Source organism: Paroedura picta, chromosome 3 (genome assembly GCF_049243985.1).
Source record: "Paroedura picta isolate Pp20150507F chromosome 3, Ppicta_v3.0, whole genome shotgun sequence".
Classification (NCBI taxonomy): Eukaryota; Metazoa; Chordata; class Lepidosauria; order Squamata; family Gekkonidae; genus Paroedura; species Paroedura picta.
In genome coordinates this window covers 144,672,260-144,699,563 of record NC_135371.1, presented here as the reverse complement: position 1 = coordinate 144,699,563, position 27,304 = coordinate 144,672,260, and the positions used below count along the sequence as shown (strand labels likewise).

At 41.7% G+C, this 27,304-nt stretch overlaps 1 protein-coding gene across 9 annotated transcripts in view; it reads left to right on the top strand.

Annotated features, from left to right (window-relative positions):
- The window catches only part of CEP112 (centrosomal protein 112), a 336,652-nt gene that overhangs the window by 165,101 nt on the left and 144,247 nt on the right, over positions 1-27,304 (top strand). For 7 of the 9 annotated variants that reach the window (XM_077328382.1, XM_077328384.1, XM_077328378.1 and 4 more), the window contains 2 exons: positions 8,557-8,619; positions 15,306-15,455. The exons of 1 other annotated variant lie outside the window; for it this stretch is intronic. In XM_077328382.1, the coding sequence (XP_077184497.1) occupies positions 8,557-8,619; positions 15,306-15,455 (213 nt within the window). Of the gene's footprint in view, positions 1-8,556; positions 8,620-11,228; positions 11,369-15,305; positions 15,456-27,304 lie in introns of all 9 variants that reach the window. One more of the 9 variants, XR_013229509.1, reaches the window with a different exon arrangement.

Genomic DNA, 27,304 nt, shown 5'->3' with positions numbered 1-27,304 from the left:
ATTTACCTTACATATTTGATTTCATGCTGCTATTTTTTCCTTTCAGCATTAAATTCTGCTTTCCAGGCATTATTCGGTGGAAGCCCTAAAATAAAAGAAATAAAGTAGTGAATTCTACTATTGCCTACGCTACTTGCTAGAACATTGGATAATTTAGGGTATCTTTCTTAATACAGAAAAATTAAGTACACAACATTTTTGGTACATATTGTTTCACACTGCACAGTCCTAAGTAGAGCTACACTCTTCCAAGATCATTGAAGTCTGTTTTAGTTTCTAAAGTTAGTCACTAAAGAAATTTCTATTAGTTTCTAAAGTTTAGTATAGTAGACTCAAACATTCCTGAGTCATTTTCCTTGACATCAGCTAAATTTATCCAGTGCTGAATTTTTGTATAAGAAAATGTGCTGTGGATCAATTTACATGAATCTCTTTGATGTAAAATACTTAGCTATACATCAGAGAACTGTTGCTTCTTCCCTAGAGCAAATCTGCATTCTATAGTTCTTTCCTTGTTCCTTGTGAAAACATCTTATCTGGCAACAATAGGGAAAATCTGTCAGATATCCAATGGAAAATGCAATGGAAATCTGTTATAGAAGATGGAAGGAAGACACTTGAAACTACTTGCTGCCTTTGGGGGGCACAAAGCAAGCACTGCCGGATGAAACTGTGGTGACCACCTGAGTCTCCCTATCTCCACTGACTGCTGTCCCTATCCCCTTGACGTGAGCTATGTAACACCCAGAGATGCTGCCAGAACCCACAGAACTGGGGAAGAAGACGGCACGTGCCTTGGCAAGCAGGCTCTGCCCACTCAGGGTCCTTGCAAAGGGGAGGCGCTCTTGTTGATGTACCCAGGCTGCCTTCTTTTTCCTCCTTCCTCTTTTGATTGCAGGGGAGATGAACAGCACTGGAGCTTGATAAGGTAAAAGCAGTGGGGCTGACAGTGGGGCTGTTGTCCACCATAGTGGAGAATCTGGAGCTGGAGAGGTGAGGCGGGAAGAGGGAAGCTGTGCCCCAAGAAGGGGTGGAGGGACCTGGACATGGCTGAACAGCACAGGAGAAGGGGGGGCTCCTCTTGTCACCTGGAGGGCTACTGAATTCCTATCCTTAGTAGCCCAGTCTCTTGGGTAGGCAGGGTAGTAAGAAAATGAAGACAAAGAGCAGTTTCAGTGCCTATTGTCTATTTTAATGGCAGGATTTATTGTTAAGTACATATATCAAGCTGGGTCTTAATACGAATAAGCTCCTGGCCTATGGCACAATTTTGGAGAGGTACCTGGAGAAAAATACAGAGTTTTAATATTTGAAGGTTTCACATACATCTCATACAACTATCCAATTCTTGCCATTTTTTAAATGTTTCCTTACTATTTTATTTGGCTAATTATATAATATTGATTTAAATTATAGTTGATTAGAGAATATTAATTTAAAATATAGTTTAATTTTGTATAATTTCTAAAGTAGCTAGTTCTTCCAAAACCCCTGCAAGAAGAAAGAGCCGAGGAGAAATCATAAGAACTGTTTTGTTCATTTCTGAAAACATAATTGCGTGTTAAATTCCTCATTTTGCATTTAGATATTAAGTAGTAAGTGCTACATTTTGCTTTTGAAAAATCAGCTCTTTTAAGATACAAAGGTAACCAGCATAAGGGATGGGCAGACAACTGCCCCTTTTCTAGGTATGTTTTTGTCAGTGTATGGATAAATTGTGCAATTTATGGATTAATATAAACAAAAATAACAATTGAGAATTGGATTGTCAATTAGATGTGACAAGAACTTCTCCCCCCCCCCCCTTCTTCCCCAGTTCTGTTGGGACTGTCGGCGTCTTCAGATTTTACAGAGCTCACCTTAGGAGGAAAGGGACGACTGTCAGCCGAGATGGGGAAGCTCAGATTGCTGGTGCATTCCTGCAGTTTCCCACGGAAGTGCTTTCTTTGTGGGAAACAGCCCCAGAGAGGCAATGAGTACTTTTGAGTGTCTTATTTCTATCTTCTGTAACAGTTTTCAGTTGCATTTTTCGTTGCGTACCTGACAGATTTTCCCTATGGTTCCTGGATAAGATGTTTTCACATCATCTTAAGAATAAAATGAAGATACAGGCAACACTTTGATACTGCTGCCCAAGACTTGGTACCCATATCCTGGTACTTGCATATCCTAAGTCTGTAAATCAAGTTGCTCTGTCACGTGTGGACTCTGCTTCAAGTCTGTCATAGTGCTGAGTTTCATACGATCTTCTTACTAAGAATGTGGGGTCAATGAAAAGTTTCAAAGCAGAATTCTAGTTAAGCAAAAACTGGATTAACAGCCTATGTGTGATAATGACTGAATAGCCCAGACTAGCCTGAGTTCATCAGACTTAGGAAGCTCAGAAAATCAGCCATGGTTAATATTTGTATGGAAGACCACCATGGAATACCAGTTCTGCTATGCAGAGGATCTTCTTGTGATCTTCTCTTGTTATTTCACCCGAGCCAGCTTTGTGATGTTGATAAGAGCGGCAGCTTCCACTCTGGTGAGCTGGATTTGATTTCCCGTTTTTTCGCATGCAGTCAGCTGGGGGGACCTTGAGCTAGTCACAGTCCTGATAGTGCAGTTCTCACAGAACTGTTGTGGGGAGAGAAAGGGAAGGCAAAATTGTAAGACAATGTGAGATTCCTTCTGGTAGAGAAAAGTGGGGTATAAAAGCAACTCTTCTATTCTGCTGTCTCCTGGTATTGCAGTGTTAATTATCCAAATCAAATTTCTCATTTTTTTTACAATTGTGATATCAGGGGTGCTATGCTCCAAGTGTTTTATCTGTTTGCAATCAGAAATCATCATTCTCCATGATTTTGTCTGGTTTGTGCTCCCATAGATTTCTGGTTGATGGTAAGCTATACTTCTTGCAAAGATCCCAGTGTAACATAACTGCAACTCTATTGTGACATTCTTTATAGTCAGTTTGAGCCAATTTGCAGAAGACCATATATTTGACTGTTTCGTCCTTTGTCTTGCAAAGCCGACATTTGTGGTTATAACAGGTCTTCTGAATCTTGGCTTTCTATTTGTGCCTGTTTTTGTGCAGCTAGAATGAGTCCCAAACCCGCATTTGATGTAGTGAGAAAATAAAACATTGTGTGAAAATAAAATTCCAAGTCCATACCTGCTTGGCCAAATTAACAAGGACTGTGTCAGAGACTGGTGTTCCTGGATTTTTGGTTAAAAATTGGCTACAGGCTCTAATGTTGGGCAACTAGCGCAGAGGCCTGATATATTACTAGAAGCAGGATCTCCTATCTTTAACCGCTCCTGTGGAGCGGATTAAATAAAGCCCTAAGGGCTATTGGGGAGGAGTTAGGGCGGGCTTTGTCCGTGATAAAAACTCGAAGGGGCGAATCAGGAGCCGCAAAGCGGCTCTTGGCACTCATAGCAAAGCGCGCCTCTCCATTGCCCGCTTCCCCCGGCCTTGCCCACCATAGAACTCCTTTCCATCGCCCTAGGGAAAGGAGCAGGGACACCGCGGCGTCCCTGCTCCTTTCCCGCCACCCACCAACAACACGCTGTCGGCTACGTCCGACTACCCCCCCATCCCCATCTCCCTTCCTGCCCTGCACCACTGCCTCCGACACAAACAACCCCCCCCCACACACACACACACACTCCACCACCCACCTCCCGCCCGCTCACACCCCCAACCTTCCCCAGACCCCTTCCTGACACGCCGCTTCTTCAAGCTACACACAAACCCACCCAGCCACACATTCCGCCTACCACCCCCAACCGCTAACGCCCCCAACCCTTCCCAACCCCACTCCCCGCGACCCCACTTCCTGACCCCACTCCCCGCGACACACAAACCCACCCAGCCACACGTTCCTCCAGCCACCCGCCGCTCGCTAACCCCCTACCCTCCCAAGACCCTTTCACGACCCGCCACGCCACCTCTCCCCCACCTCCTGTCCCCGAGCTCCCTCCCCACACACACCAACGCACCCTTCCCCCGCCAGAGTCCCGCTCCCAGACCGCACTCACCTTCCGCTGGCCCTCCTGCTCCCTGTCCCTCTCTTCCCTTGGCCCTCGCATACACGCCGCCGTGCACGCAGCCCGGGACACCAGCCAAATGAACCAGGCATGCGCAGACTCACGCGCATGCCTGTTTGCTCATGCCGATGCCCCCCCAACACCCCGCCCCCCTGCTCCACCACGTATGCCCGGACTCCCGAGCATGCGTCCTTCCCTTCCCCAACGCCCGTCCCACCCCCCCTCCAAGCCTGCAGAACATATAGAGGATGGAGCAGAACAACTCTGCTCCATCCTCTATGGCACCCTTTTAAATACATAAAGATGGTTATCAAATTGCCTCTCAGTCCTCTCCTCTCTAGGCTAAACAGACCAAGCTCCCCCAACCTTTCTTCATATGTCTTGGTCTCTAAACCCCTCACCATCTTAGCTGCCCTCCTCTGGACATGTTCCAGTTTGTCTACATCCCTCTTCAACTGGGGTGCCCAAAACTGAACACAGTACTCCAAGTGAGTACTCCTCTCCAGCCATGGACATGCTCAGTCACAAGCCAAGTCCAAGCAAGGTAAGTTTGCAGCACTGTCTATGTCCATAGATATTCTTCCAAGGCAGCCTTGGATAAAATCTTAACTCTTATATTTTTAGCTCTTTAATAAGCAAAACTGTACCACCTTCTAATTTCCTTTGTCTGTAATGAGGATTACTATAATTAAGAGATGAAAGACTTGTATTCTGATGATTGGATAATGTTTTATGTCTTCCCGAAACCATGCCCTGAAATATTGCATGCCATACGTTCCACAGTAGATGGGCAGCACAGGGTGAGCTAAGGACATGATTGTAAACATAGGGATTTTGGTGCCTAAGTGTGGATCTCAGAGCTTTAATGCTTCAGAGAGACAGCTGCTCTTGTGAAGTGTATTTCTGCCAAAACCAAGCCCATTTGTCATTTTCATTCTCCTCATGGCTACTCAACAAGGTATTTAGGAATGAAAACTTTCACTTAAGCAGCGGCCAGCTGCAGAGCTAGTTGATTCAGGAAACCACAACCCAGCATTTATGATGTCAGAACTGATCACTTACAAGCAGTTGTTTGTAGTGTCACGAACACTGGGCCACAGCTCAGCTAAGTAAGTCAAACAAGGGGAAAGAATGCTTCAAAAGTCCCCTTAACAAGACAAATATCTTCTTGATCAGTGCTTCTGAGCTGACTGGAACCTTTTAAGGAAGTTAAACCTGGTTTTAGCAACACTTTCTGGTTTTCTGAAGTGCAGCACAATTGAGCAGAACATTAAAATGCCTATTAAAATATTACTGAAGGAAAAGCAGATGATACAGCTTTAATCATTAGCACAGTGTCAAGTCCGAGATGGCATAATATAGCCTTTTTGATCCAATTGTACCTTAACTTAGCATTCAGTGTTTGGCTGCATATGATATACAGTGTAGATATAATTAAAACAGATCAGTGTCTTATAAACACACTACATAGCTGCTTTTCATTGTTGATAGACCATATATCTCATATGCACCTTATAGTACCAACAATCTGCCTAAACATATCTTTTATGTTTACATTTTCAAGCTGCAGTAATATCAGTGAAGTTTGCTCCCAAGGATTCATGCTTAGGCTTACCAGTAAAAGGAAAGCTCTTAGTGTTTTAAAACTTAGGAGCATAATATTTCAAAATAAGTAAAAACTGGAATGGGATACAATCTAATTCTACCATGGCATATACAAATTCAGACAGTTTTTTCAATACAAAAAGTTCAACCCAATGTAGGAGAAGCTTTTCATAAAATACTTGAAACTGGCTTCAGCATATGGCATTGTAGTCCCCTGCAACAAGGAGTGAGTTGGATCAGAATGAATGTTGCATGCCACAGTTAAGCAGGTATACATAAAATCAGTAAAATGATGTATTGTATATCCTTTAAAATATTCATGTTTGTATTTATTTACATTATATTCTGCCTTTTTTAGATTCAAGGTGAAGTTCAAAAATTAAAAACCAGTATTGCAGTAAAAATTAACAATAAATATAGTTATCTGGGGAATGGTAGAAGATTGGAAGGCCTGGAGGATCATTGTCCATTGGGTCGCGATGGGTTGAACATGACTTCGCACCGAACAACAACAATAGTTACCTTACCTAGAAAATGTCTACAGATATGAAGACTACAGTATTCCCTTTATAAATATGCCACAGCCACAAACTGTTTTACACATGAATTACAGCAATACGGGGACCCTCCTGGCCTTGTCAGTCAACCTATTTCTCCAGGTGGGACCCACAGTAGTGCTTTGATACAGGCAAATGTTCATCTTACCCATTTGCAGGTTAGCAACTTGCTCAGTAGAATGTATCTGTCACAGCAGAACAAACTGCGAGAACAAGAGACCTGCAGATACATAGGCCCCAGGCCATTACCTGTTTGGTGTAGTGGCTAGAAGTGCGGACTTCTAATTTGGTGAGCTGGGTTCAATTCTGCACTCCCCCACATGCAGCCAGCTGGGTAGCCTTGGGCTCACCACGGCGCTGATAAAGTTGTTCTGACTGAGCAGTGACATCAGGGCTCTCTCAGCTTTACCAACCTCACAGGGTGTCTGTTGTGGAGAGAGGAAACCATTTTGTTTGCAGGGTAAATTTAAGCTGATTGCAGTTTGAGGTAGTAATTTTTTTTTCTTTTGAAATCTAGAAGGACAAATGCAGTTAGGAAAACAAAATCGATACTGATTTCTCATAGCAAAGTTCCTTCTTCTCAGTTAGTCTCAACAGTTCTGGTTGGATCAGAGTTCATACCCCAGTAACAGTAAGGACATACCAGTCTACAAACCATCTTAGCAAAGATGTACCCATATTTCCCTCTTATAGTTCAGCCTTTCTTAAGATATAGATGGTCTGCTCTACCTAAACCAAATTCTCTGTTCTTAATGGATTCCTTACTCACATGAATCAAGTTACTTACTGCTTTTGTCCTTAGTTTGGAAGAGTTAATTCTAACCTATAGCCACCGAACTGACTGCATTGAGATCTTCGCTTTACCATTAAAGTCAATGAGTGACTACTTTTCTTGTACTTTCCTCAAAATTCAGTGAGTCATCATTCAAAGATTGTCATTCTCTGTCATGAAGAAAAACATTCCATGTGTATATGTGCACACAGTGATTGCCCAGAGCCTGAGTGTATTGCTTTTTCTTTTGGATAACAAGGAAGGCCCATGCATCAGAGCAGTTGGATTGTAGCCTATCCGGTATAATATCCAGAAATGTACCCTTAGACAAATGACTTAACTGTTTAATAGTCTTAAACCCAAGAACAATAAGAAATTGTGTCTTTTGGAATTGAGAAGAGAAAATGTTATTTCAAGATAAGTTTGAAAAGAATAGTGGTTTGTTTTGTTTTTTGCTGTATTGAATATAACACGAAAAGAAAGGGACGGTTCAAAATTATTGTAACAGAAGAAGAAGAACCTATCCCGGGCTATATTAAACAATTTAACAATAAATACAAATAAACGTTTCTTATCTCTTCTTATATTTTTATGTGTATAAGCACAACCAGAACGGCCTCTAGATTAAACCATTTTCAATTTTGTTTTCCTCAGTGGTTGTCCTTCTTTAAATTATATTATATATATGTGGCCTTTGGCTCTCAGGTTTGGGGAGGTCTGTTCAAAAGACTCATCCCTGAGTCTTTTGAACAGACCTCCCCAAACCTGAGAGCCAAAGGCCACATATATATAATATAATTTAAAGAAGGACAACCACTGAGGAAAACAAAATTGAAAACGGTTTAATCTAGAGGCCGTTCTGGTTGTGCTTATACACATAAAAATATAAGAAGAGATAAGAAACGTTTATTTGTATTTATTGTTAAATTGTTTAATATAGCCCGGGATAGGTTCTTCTTCTTCTGTATTGAATATAACAAACACTACCCTGTCAAGAGCCTCTTGTGGCAGCCCTCTGAAAGCTTTGCCCATGAGGCTGGGAGTTCAATCCCAGCAGCCGGCTCAGCCTTCCATCCTTCCGAGGTTGGTAAAATGAGTACCCAGCTTGCTGGGGGCTAAATGGTAATGACTGGGGAAGGCACTGGCAAACCACCCCGTATTGAGTCTGCCATGAAAACGCTAGAGGGTGTCACCCCAAGGGTCAGACATGACTCGGTGCTTACCTTTACCTTTACACTGTCAATAGCAAGGGATCGCAAAGCAACAAAGCCCCCCAATTTTCAGAATGTTTATGCCTTACCTTTGAGATATGAAAGATAAGCCAGCAAGTTTCAGGTCAAAAAGGGCCCAAATGGTTCGCTAGCACATTGAATTTCAACTTTTAATACCAGCCAGCTTTCACTGAAAAAGATATAAGAAAATGTCAAGCAGAACTTGCAGGCATCAGATGGCACACATAGTACCCTTATAGATTCCAGTGGAACTTGTGGTTTTTTCTTTCCCTTTTTTTTTCTTACTTATGAAATTATCCTGATAGTTGCCACCCTGATACATTCTCCTTTTATTGTGTGTTTATATATATTTCAGGCCAACAACAGGTTGAAGCAGATTGAAAAGGAATACAGTCAGAAGCTGGCCAAATCTGCACAGGTAAGAAACAAAACAAACAAAATATTCCTTAGAAACTTCTTTCAGTTACAAGAAAAAAATAAGCATTGTTGGCCTTTTGTTCCTACAACTCTAGAATTTTAGTTCATCCCCCTCTTGTTCCTGTTTCCCCATTTATTTATCTATAGTTTAATTTATATTCCATCCTCTACAGACTCAGGGCAGGCTGCATTCAAGATAAAATTACATACATAACATTTCAAAATACAAAAAGAAAGAAATTTGAATTAATTTAAAATTTAAAAAAACATTTAAACAAAGAATTAAATGCTAAAATTGCCCACGGTGCCTTTGTTTCTTCTATGAGAGGGGAAGAGGAGTCACACAGAGTAACCTTCATTAGGATTTTTAGCTTAGTGGAATGCTGGCAGAGAGGCCACCAGATTCAGATGTTACTTCAGGTCTCAACCATAAGCCTGGTGGAACAGGTCCATCTTGCAAGTCCTGCAGAACTGTGTTAGGTCTCACAAAGCTCTGATCTCATTTGGCAGAGCATTCCATCAGCCTGGAGCCAGGACTGAAAAGGCTCTGGCCCAGGCTGAGGCCAATTTAGTCTCCTTTGGATTGAGGCCCATTTAGTCTCTCAGGGATCCTGAGCATGTTTTGCTCACTGGACCGTAATGCTCTTTGGGGGACATAATGGGAGAGGTGGTCCTGCAGATACCATGGTCCCACACTGTTTATGATTTTAACCAGAATCTTGGACCTTATCTGGTCCTCAATCTGGAACCAGTGCAGCTGGGAGAGCACAGGTTATATATGGGCTCTTCACTGGGTCCCGGTGAGGAGTCGTGCAGTTGCAAACTGGACCAGTTGAAGCTTCCAGAGCAACTTCAGCAGTAGTCCTGCACAGAATGAGTTACAGTAATCTAGCTTGGTAATACCCATTGCGTGGTTCACGGTGTTGACAGATAGGGTGCTAATTGTCATGCCTATCAAAGATTATAAAAGGCCTGGTGGGTGATGTTTGTGACCTGGATCTCCGAGACTCTTGATGATTGCTGAAGTTGTTAATTGGGCACTATCTAGAGCTACAAGTTGCAGTGTCCCATATGGGGGCTATCAATCCAGCTGGAGGGCCTCCGTCTTAACTGGATTTAACTTCAGTGAACTCTGCTTGAGCCAATCTGCCACAGCTTCCAAATATCTGGCCAGAAAATTTGGGGTGGGTAGATGGATGGTTGGCCATCCATCAACAGATATAGCTGGGTGTCATCAACATATTGGTGACACCCTAGCCCAAAACTCCAGATCAGTTGGGGAGAGAATAGCTCCCTGCGGGACCACATACTAGGAAGTTCTCTCCCCTAGTGCCACTCTGTTCCCAACCGTGGTGAAAAGATTGCATCTATTTAAGGGCAGCAATTTGAACCCCCGCATTGACTAGGTGTTAGGCTAAGATCCCATGACTTACTGTGTCAAATACTGCTGTCAGATCTAGCAATAACAGCAGTGATGACCCCCCCCCCCACACACACACATCCAATCATTTCTGAAGATTATTTGTGACAGCAAACACAGTCATATTAACCCCATGGCCAGGTCAGACACTCAACTGAAATGGATCAAGAACTAATTTTTCATCCAAGAAACTCTAAAGCTCTTCTGTGTCTACACGTTCAGCCACCTTACCCAGAAATGAAAAATGCGAGACTGGGCAGTAGTTGCCTGGGTCAGATGGATCCAGTGATGTTTTTTTCAAAAGTGGTCTACTTCAATGTCTCTGGGAAAGTCCATGAAGTTAGGAACAGGTTAATAATCTCCTAGAGAGAAAATCAGATCTCCTTACCACCAGCTTTAACTAGCCATAAATGGCACAGATCTAGGGGGCACATGGTAGGGTGAACAGCTACTAGAATCCTGTCATATTACCGAAGGCAAGTGGACTGAAATGGTCCAAAATAAGACCTTGAGATGGTCAAGGGGCCTCCAGTTCCATTACTGCATCAAGGTCAATGGATAAGTTGTAGCAGAGCAACAAGATTTTCTCTGCAAAAAAAGCTTGCAAAAGCCTCACAGCTCAAATCCAACAATGCACTTTGGGATGGTCTTGTAACTAAGGATATCAAATTGTTTTAAATAATTGTGCAATGCATGGGCTAGCCGACAGCATTCATAAGCACCTTATAAGATGTTCTTTCAGTTTCATCATGATCTTTCTGCCAAATGCACTCTAGCTGTCTAAACTCCTGTTTCCATTCACAGAGCTCCAGGTTATTCCATGGAGCTTGCTTGAGAGAGGAATGGAGAGGGCATCAGGAAGCAGTCTGTTTCCCAAATAGGTTGTTAATTTTGTCATTACTGCATAGTCAGCAAGTTTATTTTCCCATTCTTCTAAGTTTGGACAGACATCTAATTTCCATTTTGCTGCACAGATAATTATAGCTGCTGTTACCATGTATTATCTCTTTCAAAAATTTTATTAGACAGTATACTTATTAGCATATTTTTAATAATTCTTGCAATTGTTACCATCTATTAGAATATGTTTTCCAAAATGTTTGGTACTTGCATATTCTTAACTTCCATTGGGATTTAAATTTTAATATGTTCTACATTTTCCATGTATTCCCTTCCATTTTTTTTACCAGTTCACCACATATGAACATTTGTCCGGTGATATGAAACATTTATCAGATGATATGAAAATATATGGTCATGTCAACCTACTCACCCCTCCCCAGATGGCCAATGATGAGCCTGGAGGGAGTGGAAAAGGGAGGGACCCCAGGTAGGCATGTGAACTGCCATGCTTCCCAAACATATTCAGCACAATCGTGCCACTTCTGGAGTTTCTTTAAGCCTTTCCGCTTCAATGAAGAATTAAACCTTCACTTATTAGTTGTTTGGCACTTCAGCACTTGGAACCTTACTTTTAAAGTGCTGTCTGTCACACAGGAGCAACCCTACCCAACAACTTTTCATGTTCCCACTCCAAGTTTTGTTATAAAAACAGAGAAGCAAAAGGAACCCAGATACCTTGATACACTAGGTGCTTACTGATAAGTAGACCCACTAAAGGGATAAACTGCACCTGGCTCCTTGAAATAGCAGGCTTGAATCCTTCCCAGATGTATTATTAAAGCTTATCAATGGGAACAAATCTGATAATTGTGAAAAAATCCAGTCTGCCATTTGAAGTAGTGGTTCTGCTTCCGAGGAAGTGATTCAGAAGCACTATGGGGAGGTATCGATCCATTTTCAGGTCCATCATCTAGATGTCATGCAGGCTGCACCAACTACATTCTCGGTGTGTAATCTGGGAAGTACAGTTTGTATGTACACATCCCTTGTCAATATATGCTCCTCTTTTCTTAATTTGAAAAGACTGTTCTTGGGGATATGATCTAAGCAAGCCATGCATCAAAGCATTATAGACCCCATCTTTGTTGCAAGGAATGAATGCAAAAATTGAGCTTCATTCTTAATTTTTGATGTTTTCCCTTATATGGCTTTTGTGTTGGCCTCACACTGTCACTTGAACTGTGTCCTTTGTAATATGATGTTAATAATGGATCATCTATAACTTTCATGTCGTTATGATGCTGAAAACATCCGTCTAATGTAGCTCTTTGTGGCCTCTTGGAACATTTCACTTTTAACATCCACACACATCAAATATATTCCAGGAACATCTCTCTGAAGTTAGAGCAAAATAAACAATTGCAGTTCCCCCCTGAGCTTTTCTTCTCAAAACATTTCTGACTGTCAGCTTCTTTTTGAAAGTATCTTAATACATTCTGAAAGCAATTCAGTTTCTGTCATTTCTAAGAAATTTAGAGTCCCATCTTAGCTGTTCTTGATCTTTTCTACACCATTTTCTTAACTAATTGGATAATACTAAATTCACCTTCGTGGATTCTGTGTAGTCCTACATGGGGCTGCATTTTTGCAAGCCTGCCACAAAGAACAGCTAGCAAGCTTTTAAATGACATTTTTAGATAGCAGGAGTTATCTCCCCTTCCCTCACAGGGGATGCTGACTTTCGTGGCCAAGAGTCACATGATGTGGGAGGAGTTAGCACTCCTCCCTCAGTTCTCTTTTTGCCACCACTGAGAGAGGACTGCAAGCTGAAGCAGAATATTTACCTTTGATACAGAACAAATTTAGAGTCCAGTGTCACCTTAAAGACCAAATTTTTTTTATTCAAGATATATGAGGTTTTGTGTGCACGCACACTTCTTCAGACACGATGTCATGGTATCTGAGGAAGTATGTGTGCACATGAAAGTTCGTACCTTGAATAAAACTCTGTTGGTGCCGCTGGACCTCTCTGGGAAATGGTCTCAGCACCTCAAACCCACAAGGAGAGATAGCCCAAGTGGTAGATATAAGGGCCAGTAGCCACTTTGGTGAGCTCAGTGCCAGTCCTGGTGGTGCCTAAATTAGATGATGAATAAATTAGCCAACCAATGAAGGAAACTGAAGAAAAATTGGGCGCTTCCCTATTTATCACTCTCATCTAGAGGTGGTTTGTCTCCTCAAGGTCAAGTTGCACTGATGTCAGCAGACTCTCTTGAATGACCCCAGTAACCCAAGAGCCACCCAGCAACAAGATTCCCCAGTGATGGAAGTCATGGCTGTATGTGATGCGGAATGTTGTTATTCAGCACCAAGCTCAAATGCAATTGTGTCAATGCTAAGAACATCATTGGTGTCAAAATGCAAGTTACTATTTCCTGCACGCCACCGAAACATCTCTGCCGAGTCTGAGAAAATTCAAGCGTTAGGCACCATATCCTCCCGTAGTGTGACCCTCCCAGCACTGAGAGTCAGCTCTAGAGCAAAGCATCTGGATTATGTTCCTGCAGATCCCAAGACTAAGGAATGTCTTATATACCCTGAAGTCAGAGATTGTAGCTTGCCATTTATAAAAGGAATACAGAAGGTTTCTTTAAAGGCTTAGACTAAACCTGCATCCACACTTGCATGGGCAGAAAATGGGATGCATAGGCTCAGAAAAAAAGGCAAATTTTATTTGCATCCCAGAGCCAACTCCATTATTTGGGGGTGTGCATCCAGCGATGGCTAGATTTGTTTCTCACTCCCCCCACAAAAGGGAAATACATTTTATGGCACATAAAGCCTACTTGCTAGAGGCAATGGGACTTAGAGAAGTGAACTGTCAAAGGTCTCTTTGATACTGTCAATGATGCCTTGCCTGAGGATGAGAATCCGCTGGCAAAGGTCATAGTGACTGAAGGGCTCAAATATGGCAAGTGGCAATTGAATGCTTCGAGAAAGAAGGCAAATGGCAACACCACGCCAGTGCCAGCTGATATTGTAATCTAACATTGTTGCTGGCTTAATCACACTCCATTGTATCTAAGGACTTTAAATTGATGGCCAAAACATTAGCAAAAGTCAACACGTGGGTTCCACATAGTTAGGATCTTTTGGTATCCTAACCAGGCCAACCAACCAATCCTGCCCACTCAAAGGCAACCACACATTCCTCAAAGTAGAGGATAAGGGGATTTCTATGAATTGAAATTCCATTTGATCCCCAGGGCATCCAGTTGTTTCCTGTTTGTGAAATAGTGATGCAAAGCACTTGCTGTTACTTATGATAGGATGTGGTTCCTATTTAGAGCTCTACATGTAGCCTCCATGCAGCCATTCCGGTCTCTCTGCAGCTTCAGAGGGGTCTTCAGGGGAAGCATTTAAAGACCGCACCAAGTTGCTGATCCTGAGCAGGTATTTGCTGGGATCTTTAAATGCTTCCCCCAAAGACCCCTCTGAAGCTGCAGAGAGAGAACTTGGCAGGGTCTTTCTTCCCTGCATACCCTTCTGAGAGAGACAGAGGGGTCTTCTGGGGAGACATTTAAAGTCCCCACTAAACATGATCCTATCATATGATAGGCTATAGCCGGAAGGGGACATTGGCACATCCTCCTTGTATGCACAGAAGTGCCTTTGGTGGACAAATGTTGTTCTTTCAGTTCCTTGCTGTGTTCTTTGCCAAAGCCTCAAATTTAATAGAACTGATAAAAAGGTAAAAGTAAAGGTATCCCCTGTGCAAGCACCGAGTCATGTCTGACCCTTGGGGTGACGCCCTCTAGCGTTTTCATGGCAGACTCAATATGGGGTGGTTTGCCAGTGCCTTCCCCAGTCATGACCGTTTACCCCCCAGCAGCAAGCTGGGTACTCATTTTACCGACCTCGGAAGGATGGAAGGCTGAGTCAACCTTGAGCCGGCTGCTGGGATCAAACTCCCAACCTCATCGGCAAAGCTTTCAGGCGGCTGCCTTACCACTCTGCGCCACAAGAGGCTCAATAGAACTGATACCTTTGTATTATTCCTGCCCACTATGTCATTGTTATGTGGTGTGTTCAGAGATTTTAATTGGTCCTATTATAGCCCAGAAATGGTTGATTTTCAGTAATCATTTCACATCACAAATGTGCTTCGTTTCAATAAATAAATTATTGGGGGAGTTTATAGTGGAATATTCTAGCAAATATTTTTACATGCAGCCGTTTTAATCAGTGTAGTGTCTTATTTATTTATTTTCCTGTGTGGAATGTTCTCTTTGCTGGTGTATAAGTATTTTAATTTAAACTGTTTAGTTTTCACAGTGGAGTTTGCCAACTCTAATTCACGTGTCAAGCATAAATACATGCAAAATCTGCTTACTGTAGTTTTTAGCATGCTGTTTTCTTTTTAGATCATAGCTGAACTTAAGACAGCCATTTCCTCTCTGACAGAGGAAAGCAACCAGCAGCAGCTTGCTGCAGAAAGGCACCTGCAGGATGTTTTACAAAAGTTTGAAGATGAGAAGCAGCAGCTGATTAGGGATAATGACAGAGCAATCAAGGTAATCCGACATTTTGAGTCAATGATGCTACCAGCTGTATAATTAAAAGTTTTGAAAACATTGCCAGAAGACACATGAATGCATGTAGCATTTATCTTCTTGTCACACTCAGCAGTCCTACTCATTGGATGAATTGTGATTCCATGACTGACTGGAAGACAAGATGTCTAAATGAAGAGAATTTCTTATAAATCAGTTCTGATCCATTTGCACAAAACCTTTAATGAACCCCAGTATTATGTTTTTAAGTTAATAACTTTACGGCCCAGAGCCATAAAGAATGGGCGGTATAAAAATCCAATCCAAATAAATTAAATTAAAATTAAAATTGCCACAGGAACTCTCCTGCTGTTCCCGTAGAAATGAGCAACATATTGCTGCTTCATGTTTAGTATAGTTCTTTATACTGACAAACACTCGTTCCAGTGGAACTCTGATGTTACTGGAAATAACTGAAAAACAGTAGCTATTTCAATAATTTTGATATGCCCTTAATTCAATACAGTCCATGCACCTTTTTTTAAGTCCTTATCTGAACTAGTGGATGTGGTTTAAGTTGATGCAGCACACATCTAAGATAAGACCTACATAAGAACTAAAGATCAACACTATAGGAACCCTCATGGACAGAAGATTGCCTTCTTAATAATGTCAGACAACAGAAATATGAATGGAGCTAAGATGGTAGAAAGCTTCCATTAAGAGCATCTTTGGGAAACATTATGGAGTAATTTATTTGCACTTGTTTTTAGTGGGGCAGAATCACTAGGGAACTTTAACTTTGAAATTGAATGGATTTGAAAACTCTTGTTAACAGCCTTGATAATTATTGGTTTGGAGTTGGGTCAGTTGATCCTTATGCCTATACTGGTTTATCCCTTTGCTGTCTTTATCCAGGTGATAAGCATGCCCAGAATGGTTGGTTCCCCCCCCTTCCCCCTGTTGTCCCCCTATATGAGTTTGTAGTTTTTCATTAAGATGTATGCTCGTTTCATTCTGTCTGCTAATTGGTGGGAGGCAAAGATCATTACTAGCTCCCCCCCCCCCATTATTCAAAGTGTATCAAATGATACAAAGAATGAAAATGTGCCTTCAAGTTGAGAACAAAAAAATCTAAGCAATGTGGATCAAAATTTGCTGCAGAATAAACCAAGGTAATCTGCTATATAGATATGACCTATATTTCAGTGGGGTGTTTGAGGACAGCAGCATGTTCCTGAAATCGACTGCTTGTTTAAATGTTTTTCTGTGAACGCAGATGTACTGCATGGTAGAATTTGCACATTATATGGCCTTTGGTGAACTAAATGCTGCATTTTGTACAAGAGTTCTTTCATTATATTATTTTCAGTATTGCACTGCTTTCATTTTTCTAATAACAATGAAACCTTGAGCTGCTTTACATACAAGAGAAGGCTGGGAATGACTGCTGTTGGTTCTAAGGATCTTGGTTGGGAGAGCAGCCATGTCTTTTTCCTGCTACTTCACGTGGCATCAAATGCTTTCTTAAAGCATATTCCTCCAGGCAGACTGAATGAAAGGCTGATGTCAGAGGAGCTGCCCTCACCAACCTTTAACAACCTGAGTTTGAAACGTAGAGAAGCATTAATCTGTTTCACTAGACAAGATCGCAATTTGTACCATATAAAATAGTTTGGCATACTTGACCCTCTTACCAACTCTTCTTACCCAAAAGACAATACTTTATTCTCTCAAAAGAAAAGAACTTTCAAAAAATGTTGTACAACACACACACACACACACACACACAGGAGAGCAACTGCGCTGCGCGCGGCTCGCAGTTGCTGGGGCTGGGAATCAGAGGGGCCAATCGGCAGGCGTTTTGCGCCTGCCGATTGGTGCCTCCGATTGTCTGTCCTGAGGAAGGGTCCAATTCGGACCCTTCCTCATCACGGACACATCCCGCCTCAGACCTCCTCAGACCTCCTTACCCTTTTATTTAGTCCGTGGCGCCTGTGGCGCCTCGGGCGGTGTACAGATATTTACATTGTACCTTTCTTAAAATTTCTTGGATATTTAGAATCCAACCTTCTGATGTCTAGATGTTCTTCTTTCAGCCTTATTTAACTTTCCAGTCTTATCAATACACTGATGTGGTGCATTTTTAAAGCCCTAGAAACAAATATAGTCTTTCAGGCAGTTTAGGGATGAACGGATGTTCTGATTCATTTCTTTATTGTTCCATGGATTGTCAGTGCCCTGCATTCTGTCCCAGCTGGCTTCTGTTAACTAGGAGAATTTTTAAAATTAATTTGGGAAGTTTGCAGTTCACAATTTGTTTATCTCCCCGCCTTAATAGGTTACCAGTGCAGAAGTTTTAGAGGATTGCTGTGTTGGCTTATAGTAGAACAGTAAGATTTGAGTCCATAGTACCTTAAAAATCAGTAGGAGTTTGAAGATACAAGCTTTCAAGTATAAAGGTCCCTTCATCAGACTTGAGTAAAATGGAGATCTCTGAGTCCATTTATATTAGTCAGAATATAGAAGGTTGTAAAGAAGGCATGTAAATGATGGAAAGATACAATACATATTGCTGTCAGCTTGGTTAGAGCTGCATGGTAGCTTGTAAATGATGGAAAGATACAATACATATTGTTGTCAGCTTGGTTAGAGCTTAGGAGAAATGCTTGGTAGCAATAAATTAGAATCCTGTTATTTATACTGCTCAGAGGAGAGGGTGTCCATTGTTCGGAACTCATGCATTAACTCAGTTTTAGTAAACTTGCCATAATTACACCCTGAAATTTCTTTGTTTCAGGACTGCCACTCTTAGGTCAGCAGTGGAATGACATGAAAAATTTAAATGTTCTCCTACTAGTTTTTGAATGTTTCAGTTTTGAATGTCAGATTTATATTTATACTTTTGCACAAGGACCAACCTGTTTGTCTGAAGTGGAAGGGTATTGTTGATGTTTGATGAAATCTATCTCAATGGAAGATGAACAAGTAAATGAACCTGAGATCTGTTCCTTTATGTATGTGGGTAATTCCTTCATAATTTTGTTTAGTTCATCTTTGTAGCTTCTGTGCAAACCCATGTGGGGATTGTGCTTTTGCAGGCCTGCCACAGAGAGGAGCTAGCAAGCTTAAAATAGATAATTCTAGATCCCAAGAGGGCTCCCCCTCCCCTCACATAGGAGGCTGACTTCCCTGCCCAAAAGTCATGTGATGCGGGAGGGGCAAGCACTCTTCCCTCAGTTCTCTTTTTGCCATTGTCGAGAGGCTATATCAGCAAGCTAACCTGAGTCAAGGGGGGAGAGGGGTAGGAAAAGGCAAAGATGGTTCAAACTGACTGTCAAAACCATGTATCCAAGGCTTTACCATATATTTCTATCTTCCTTTCCTTCTGTATAATTGGTAGCTGTAGGTGTGAAGATAGCTGGTTTAGGGCAGTGTAGTTTGCACCAGGGATTCTAACTGTAAAGTCATTTGATGTTGTGGGAATTGGTTATCTCCCTTCGACCTTGGGACCAGAGGTGCCAGTTGTGTCTTTTGCTTTCTGGCCTGGCTACGGGGGATGGCATCTGGAGAGTTTCACACCCGAACGGGAGCAGGGTGGCTGGACATTAAAAAAAGAAGGGGCAAATGTCCCTAGGTACCTTAATCTTAGCGATTTAGAGATATTTGCTCTGTTGTACCTTCAATAAAAAGATGTTCTTCAATAAAGTCTGATTATTGGGAGCAATTATCTGGCCTGTCACGCTGACCCACATGATGCTGATTTCTTGTGCCTGGGAGAGGGTCATAAAACCACTTCATGTACAGCCTATCTTCAGCTGACTTCCAAAGCCAGAGAGGGAAGAGCTAACCAAGTCATGGCATCTCCGTGGGTGAAGGCCCTGAAGGCCTCAGATCCACCTTCTACCTGGAGCCATTTGGGGGAGAAATCATTAAAAAAATTCCCCTCAGTTAAATTCCATGTCTGTGCCTGGAATGAGCAAAAAAACCCCACAACAACAACAGTTGAATTGTCCTCCTCCAGAGGGGATTCTGAACTGCCAACTAAAAAAATCTAAAAAGACATCAAAAACTCACCAGGACCCATTATGCACGGGGGGAATAACGCACATTCGGGGTGGAATGGCAGCGACTAAAATCACCGATAACGCACGGTGCCGGCTGCAACTGGCCGCAGCTTCGGTGTATACCGCCGAAAAAGCTGCGTTAGCGAAACGCGGAAGAAGGCGCAGCTTCCGGGTGACCGGGGCACAACCAGAAGCAGCGCCGGGATCGCCACGTGCATAATCGGTTAATCTGGGTTTTGCCGCCGTTGCGCCCTGTCCCGTGCATAACTGGTGTGCGTCTTCCCCCTCCGTGTTTTCCATGTGACCCGAAATCGCCGTTTCGGCGGCCTTGCATAATGGGCCCAGGAAGGGACCATGCTGCACTTTCCACCTCAGAGCCAGCAGTTGCCTCCAGGCTGAGAAAGGCCAGCATTGAGAGGCCATGAGTCCCAGGCAGACAAATAATGTTGACAGGAATCAACATTGACTGTAAGGGCTGAGGTTGAATCAATCGCTCTCCCCGGTTCTGATGGTCAAGTCTGCACCAGGATCACCAACATCGAGGGAAAGAAGATTCACAGGAATAAGAAACAGTGAGAACGATGTCTTAGTTTATGCCAAAACACTGACGCAGGGGCTTGATAGATTCCTTTGACTGTGGTTCTCCAACATGGGTATTGGTTCTGATGATGATTCCATCTGGACAGAAAGGATGGGATTGATACACTGATTGTCTTTGGCATCAACATCTAGTGGTCACTCTAGGTATTGACACTTCCCCCTTCTCGATGTTGAGCAGCATGACTCCAAGGGGGATGATACTGGTGTCAGGGCATCTTTAATCACTTATGAGGTGACATCATTGCCATAACCTAGAGTCCCAACAGCTCCATTGCTGTCCACCGATGTAAAGTTTGGTGATCTATTGATGGACATGTTGTATTCTCTTGACTCAAAGGCCTTTGGCTTTGCCATTCATAAAATATATTTATTTATTTATTATTTTGACATTGCCCACCACTCTCATAACTGGCTCGTGGTGGGTTATAACTATTTGTTAAAAACCCTATTAAAACCCATTTGGACATTCATCAGTACAGACTCCTAAAACAATTAAAAAACCATGGCGGTCACTGACCTGCTAGCCCCTCAAAAATCTAATATAGCAGTGGGAGGAGGGAGTGCAGATCACATGGCGGGTGCTACACACTTAACACTGGGGGGCCCATCAGGTCTTGATTGCTGTGCCAGCCTCAACCATAAACCTGGCGGAAGAGCTCTGTTTTGCAGGCCCTGTTAGTGAGGTGACATTTAAGGCATGGGGAACTCCTTTTTCTGTTGCTGCTTCTGCAAGGAGGCTTGACACACTGTAAAAGGTTAAGCAGGAAGGCTGCCCTTACTTATACTGGCACCCTGAGACTACTTTAATTTTCTCTACTGTACTGCCTGATAAAGGCAAGTCATACATGCAGTCTTCCCCATTAGACAAGGAAGGAAGGTGGATTGATATATTTGGATGTAAGGTCTACTCCTCAGGAATGATGGGCCTTTGTGTTATTAATTTTGAATCAGTTATGAGCTGCATCTCTTTGGAAAGAATTACTACTGTATATTTCGGAATTGCCAAAGGCAAATGCCATTGTAGTTAAGGGATGAAAATTGGGTAAGTAGCAATTAAATGCTGCTAGAGAGCGTGCAGATTGCCACAGTAGAGCCATGGCAACTAGATCAGTGATGCAGAGATTCTGCTGGCTATGTTCTTTCTCTCTACCAGCTGACGCAAGGGCAAAACTGGAGGATCTTCCTTTTGAGGTTTAATTATTGTGGTTTAAAATAGCTTTCTAACATCCTCTAAGGATTGGATCCTTTTGTATTTCCCTTTCCGTTTCTTTTTAAAGATTCCCTTCATTTTTGTAGTTTCCTCTTGAAAAAAAAGGTACATTTTTGGACTTCAGGGGGTAACTTTCCATTGGCCAGAATGCTAAACTTAATAGCATTGTGATCACTGTCCCCAGTTGGTGCAACAACCTCCACATCTGTCAACAAGTCTTGAGACTTGCTCAGAACCATGTTTAATATCACTACTCTTCTGGTTGAGATCACAGCTTGTAAGAAAATGTTGAAACTCTTGCCTGCTCTATCAGCTGCCCAGTAACGGTTAGCTTACTTCCTTTAAGAACTGGTGTCCTGTGGAGATGGTACATTGATTGATGGCCCCACCCCTCAGCTGTGCTGTTCACAGGGCTGGGTCCTTAGACCTGCAAGTTCATGACTGGTTCTATCTGCCCTGTCCTTCAAAGCCCTGCCACTGTTCCGTTTTATTTGAATGGGATGCGATGACAAGGATATTAGGGATGCTGATGGAATTGCAGCCTCAAAAGTTCAAACTCTTTTTCCTGATGGCCACTCAATAACCATATCCTTCAGGGTGCAAAACTTATACCAGCCACCACAGCACCAGTAAATTTTAGGATTGCACTAAGGATTGATCAGTTAAAAGTCCTTCTGGCCTGTTGATGTAAGTGTTCCAGGATGCATTGTGCATACAACATATGTAAGTTATTAACTTACCTGGCCAACTGTCAGAGCTAGAGAAGGCATTTTGAAGCCAGTAATGTTCGAGTATCCCTGATCTAGTTTAGTCCAGTCTTATCAGATCTCAGAAGCTACGCAGGATTGGCCTTGGCTAATAAATGGGTGTTAGACCTCTAAGGCATACCAGGACTGTGCTGTGAGGGCAGGCAATGGCAAACAAGCTCTGAATGTTCCTTGCCTTGACACCCTACATGGCTCCCGAAAGTCAGCTGTGACGTGAAAGCAGTTCCCAGTGCTCAGTTCCACTCCCTTGTGATTATAGTGTTCATATACAGGTAGAAAGTATTCTGAAGGTCAGGATGTTTGAACAATGTTTGATTAATTCAAAACTGTGTCTTGCCAAGCCTCCTTGCACATTTCTGGCAGGCTCTTTTAATTTTCTTTTACTTCTTATATATAGTTTCAAATATTTTTGAGGTATGGATGACATTTTTAAAATGCAAAAGCATTAAAAATAACTCAAAACAGATTAAGTTCTAAAGCACCACCAGTTTTTCATTTGTTCAGCTACATACCAGCCTTCCCTCATTAGAACAGCACAGAAGAAAAAGTAAGGAATTTCAGCCCTTTCAAAGCCATTTCGAACCACCTAGAAAATTCTGCCTTCTTACAGGGGAGATGCAAATAGGAGTGAAACAAAGAAATGGAATAGTGTAGCTTAACTTGCTGCTGCTGTTTGAAACTGGAAAAAAAACATAAGGAACAGCTCGTTCAGCTGAGCTGGATGCTCAAAACGTTAATTTACAGAACAGAACGTAAAATTGTAGCTATACAAAGCAACAAAGTTTTTGATCTCTAGTAAAAATGAGCTGGCAATACTAAGTGCCTGTGTGCCAAATTAAGATTATTGCAAATCATTCATGAGGACTGGGTAGAAAGTAGACAGGCCAAAAAAAATACAACAGTTCCATAAAATATAGTGCATTAACAATGACAATACAAACCATAGTATAATCTCCAAACATCCATCTGAAGAAGTGTGCTGGCACAAGAAAGCTCATACCTTGAATTAAACTAAGTTGGCCTTAAAGGCACCACTGGACTCAAATATTGTTTTGCTGCTTCAGTCCAACACCTGAATCTACTTTCACTTCTCTGTGACCTTTCCTGATATCCAGGCTTTTCACCAAATTTGGTCAGTGCTATGTGGTATTCTTCCTAGAAGAGATCAACCCTGACTGCTCTTTTGTTTACCACCTGGGAGTCTAGAATGGGAGCCCATTATATCAGCTATCAGAAGTATACGGGTTTGCTCTAAAACTTCATCAGAAGCTTTGGTGACCTACTTGTCTGTGTCACCTTCCTGCATATCACCTTTCCTGACAGACTTTACTTTTCACAAGTTTCAGCTTGTAAATCATTCTTGTAAATCCCTGATGTGGTGGATCAATGTTCAGTTTGAAAAAGTATGCTAATATACCTAGCCTATAGCTAAATTATAACAAACAGCAATAAAGTTTGTAGCCTAAAGACTTTTGCTTTGAAAATGCCATATGCTCCCACAACCTATTGTTAGTGAATATGCAAGTTTATTCATATTGCATTTCTACCTACACTGCTGGAAGAATTCAGTGCTGTTCCTGAACAGAAAAGGAAGAAGGCAAAATTCCAGAAAGCCTCTGGAAGTAGAACAAAGGCTAATGACTGGAAAGCTTATACATTACTTTGTACTGACTATTTTGCTGATGTCCTGTGCTTGAATGTTTTGCTCCCCATAAATCCCAAGACTTTGATACCCAAATTTTTCTCCCAATGCACCTTTGCTATACGTAATGCCTGATTCTTGGGATCCCACTACTGATTTCAATTCAAAACCAACCATCTCTAGAACTGTTACCTTTATCTTCTTGGGAAAAAAATCTGTTACCTTTATCTTCTTGGGAACCAGATTTTTATTTGTCAGATACAAAAAGAAATTTGACTCTTGATAGCTTATATCCAGAACATGTTGTTGGTTTCTAAGGTCCTACTAGATTCAAATCCAGCTGCTTTAATTATGTTCTCCAAAAGCTTTTGCCAACATGCCAGTGGAATTTACTGCACTGTACTTCAAGAGTGTTGTGGCATTAGTCCTGAAACCATTTTTTAAATGTCAGGTAAATGAGGCTTTTCTGAAGGCTTCAGCTGGCTTTGGAGACTCCTATTGCTTTGATATATTCTCGGGGGGTGGGGAGAGCACAGCACAACCATGAAAAGTGCTCCATTAGGCTTCTGCTGTCCTATCTAGCCAGTGGACAACTGATTTCTACTGACAATATTTTCCAGTCTCAGTGCCAGGGAGTTTCATTGATGTTCTCCCTGATCATATTGACTCTCAGAAGTTAGACTTACTGGGTTTAACAGGGCTTACTCCCATGTAACTGTGCATAAGAAGGCAGCTTTGAATACATGAAGCTACATTATACTGAGTTAAACCCAGCACTGTCTATTCTGACATACAGTCAATATGAGGGACCTATCCATAGATCCTTCCATCTTAGAAATTTTTGGTGGTATCCATGCCTATTCTATTCTATTCTATTCTATTCTATTCTATTCTACCCTACACTACACTACACTACACTACACTACACTACACTCAAATACTATACATTTTGTGGAACAAATAAAACTTCATAAGTGAATAAGTTATGGATAGGTCCAAATTTCTTCATATATTTTTGGGGGGGAATCCGTCACTAGAAATGTTGCACAGCTTATAAAAGTTATGTATTTAACAACAACAAAAAAGTTGAAAGGTCACATTAATTAAAGTTGTAAAACTAATCACATATTTGAACATTCATTTAGGTAAGACAAAGATAGCACATTCAATTTTTGAAGTTTAAATAATTGCTTTTTCTTTTGATAAGCTCTGGTTAGTATAAATTCTGGTTAATATAGAAATTATGTTACTAATAATATAATATATGATGAGTCTGGATTTTACAACTGACCTGGATTGTCCAGACTGGCCCTACCTCATCAGATCTTGGAGGCTAACCAGTGTTGTCCCTGGTTAGTTTTTGGGTGGGAGATCACTAATGAAGATGAGGGTTGTTATGCAGAGGCAGCAATGGCAAACCACCTCTAAATAGCTCTTACATTGAAAATCTAGGGGGTTGCCATATGTTGTCTGACTTGTGAAGGGCCGGGGGGAGGGGGGATGAAATATTTAAAACCAGCCCCAGATTTTTCCTCTCCAAAGATTTTTTTAATAACAATGGTAAAGGTACAATAGTTTGATATATTCAAGCAATCTGCAAGGCAGTACATATCATTAGGTGTCAGTTACTTAAATTCATTCAGGTGTTTTGAATACCCTTTAACATGCTCTCTGATAACCTTGACCAGTTCTTTGCCTAAGTTTTGCTTGCTTTGCTAAATTCTTGTTACAGAGTTATCTTGCTGAAAAGTAAAGTAAAAGCAAAAAAAAAAAAAAAAGGCCTCAGGTAAGGATCTGAAAGCATATGTTATGGTTCTATTGGTGAAGCTTAACAGGCCTGGTCTTGCAAACTGCCTGGGAGGAAAACCACCTGGGGACCATATGTTAGCTGATACAAGCTCAATGGAGGATGAGTGGAATATAGGAATAATAATAGCATTTAGCTTTATTTATACATTATTTCTGAAATGTGTAAGTTTTAAGTTTTGACCTTAAGACTTTTGGGGATCTATTTAATAAAAGTTCTTTTCACAGAAATTCGCTGATTCATTGGCCTTATGGCAAGGATTTTAGCTTCAAAGGAAGTCTGCTCCCAGCAAAACACAATCTATGTGCTGAACAACAAAGCTTCGCAAATGTTCATCCACATATGTATTCTTAAGAGCAAAATCTCCCACCACACATTGGGTCAGAGTTCTGATTTATCTGCCAATCCCAAATTGTCATTAGTAGGAGACAGAATGCAGAAGTGCTAAAGCAGTAACAGAGCAGAAGGCCAGACCTGGAAAGCATCTTAGCAGAGTGAACTGCAGAAAACATAGAGCTGGATCCAATACATCACTTTTACTGGGGCATCTTTCTCTACGAGAGGGAATCTTATGAAGTAGCAACTCTTCTCACTTAAGAAAGACAATTCGTTCAGGTGAAGATTGTAATCAGATCTAACACACAGGGCCTTCCATAAGGCCAAAGTTAATCTTGACCATAATCACTCTGTAGGATGTCATTGTTTGGGTTCACTTGAACCAAAAGGGAACAAGGCTGCTTGTGATTAGTATTTTAAAAAGTGGCAAAAAAAAAAACTTTTGAATGAATCCTGGAGGGAAAGCCAACAGATTCTTGGGAACCTCTAATTTGGGACAAGTCAGTCCAAAAAGCTGATGGTGTAAACACAGGGATTAATAGTGATTACAGCACAATAGTACTTGAAAGTGAGGGTAGGATAGTGAAAGACAGCGATGAACCAACGGAGGCAAGTATTGCTGATAATGGAAACACATTATAGGTATCTATATGCCAATTCTAGAAGTCTCCAAGCCAAGATGGAAGAAAACTTTTTATCCCAGTTTTCTAGCCTGTCAAGATCATCTTGTATTCTAATTCTGTCTTCTGGCTACCTATCCCAGTTTCATGTCATCTGCAAATTTAATAAGGACCCAACTCTATTTCTTCATCCAAATAATTTATAAATTAAAGTAATTTATTACTATCCTCACATTGACAAGGTAAATGTGTTCAGATCATGCTATAGTAATGAGATTCCTAGGCAGCATAACTGACTGTGCACTGAAACAGTTGTTCACAGAGGCAACCAGAAGGGTAATGATCTAGGTTCTGAGCAGGTCTCAAGACCTCTTGAAAGATGTGAAGGGTGTTGTACCAGCTGGGAACAGTGACCACAATGGGTTGGGTTTTTGTTTGTTTGTTTATTTCTGTGTTCACTATGGAAAGAGTAGGGTGTGTACCTGTGCCACAGATTTTCAGAAAGGGAGTTTGAAGAACTGAGTCAAACCAAGGTGACCAGAGATGAAGTTCTAGACCTAGTGGAGAATTTAGAAATTATTAAGTCTCCATTTGAGAGTACATAGGGAACTCAAGCCTGCTCCTTAGAAGGCCAGATCTTGAAGATGAAACTCAAATACTTTGGCCACCTCATGAGAAGGAAGGACTACCTGGAGAAGAGCCTAATACTGGGAGCAATTGAGGGCAAAAGAAGAAGGGGACGACGGAGAATGAGGTGGCTGGATGGAGTCACTGAAGCAGTCGGTGCAAACTTAAATGGACTTTGAGGAATGGTAGAGGAC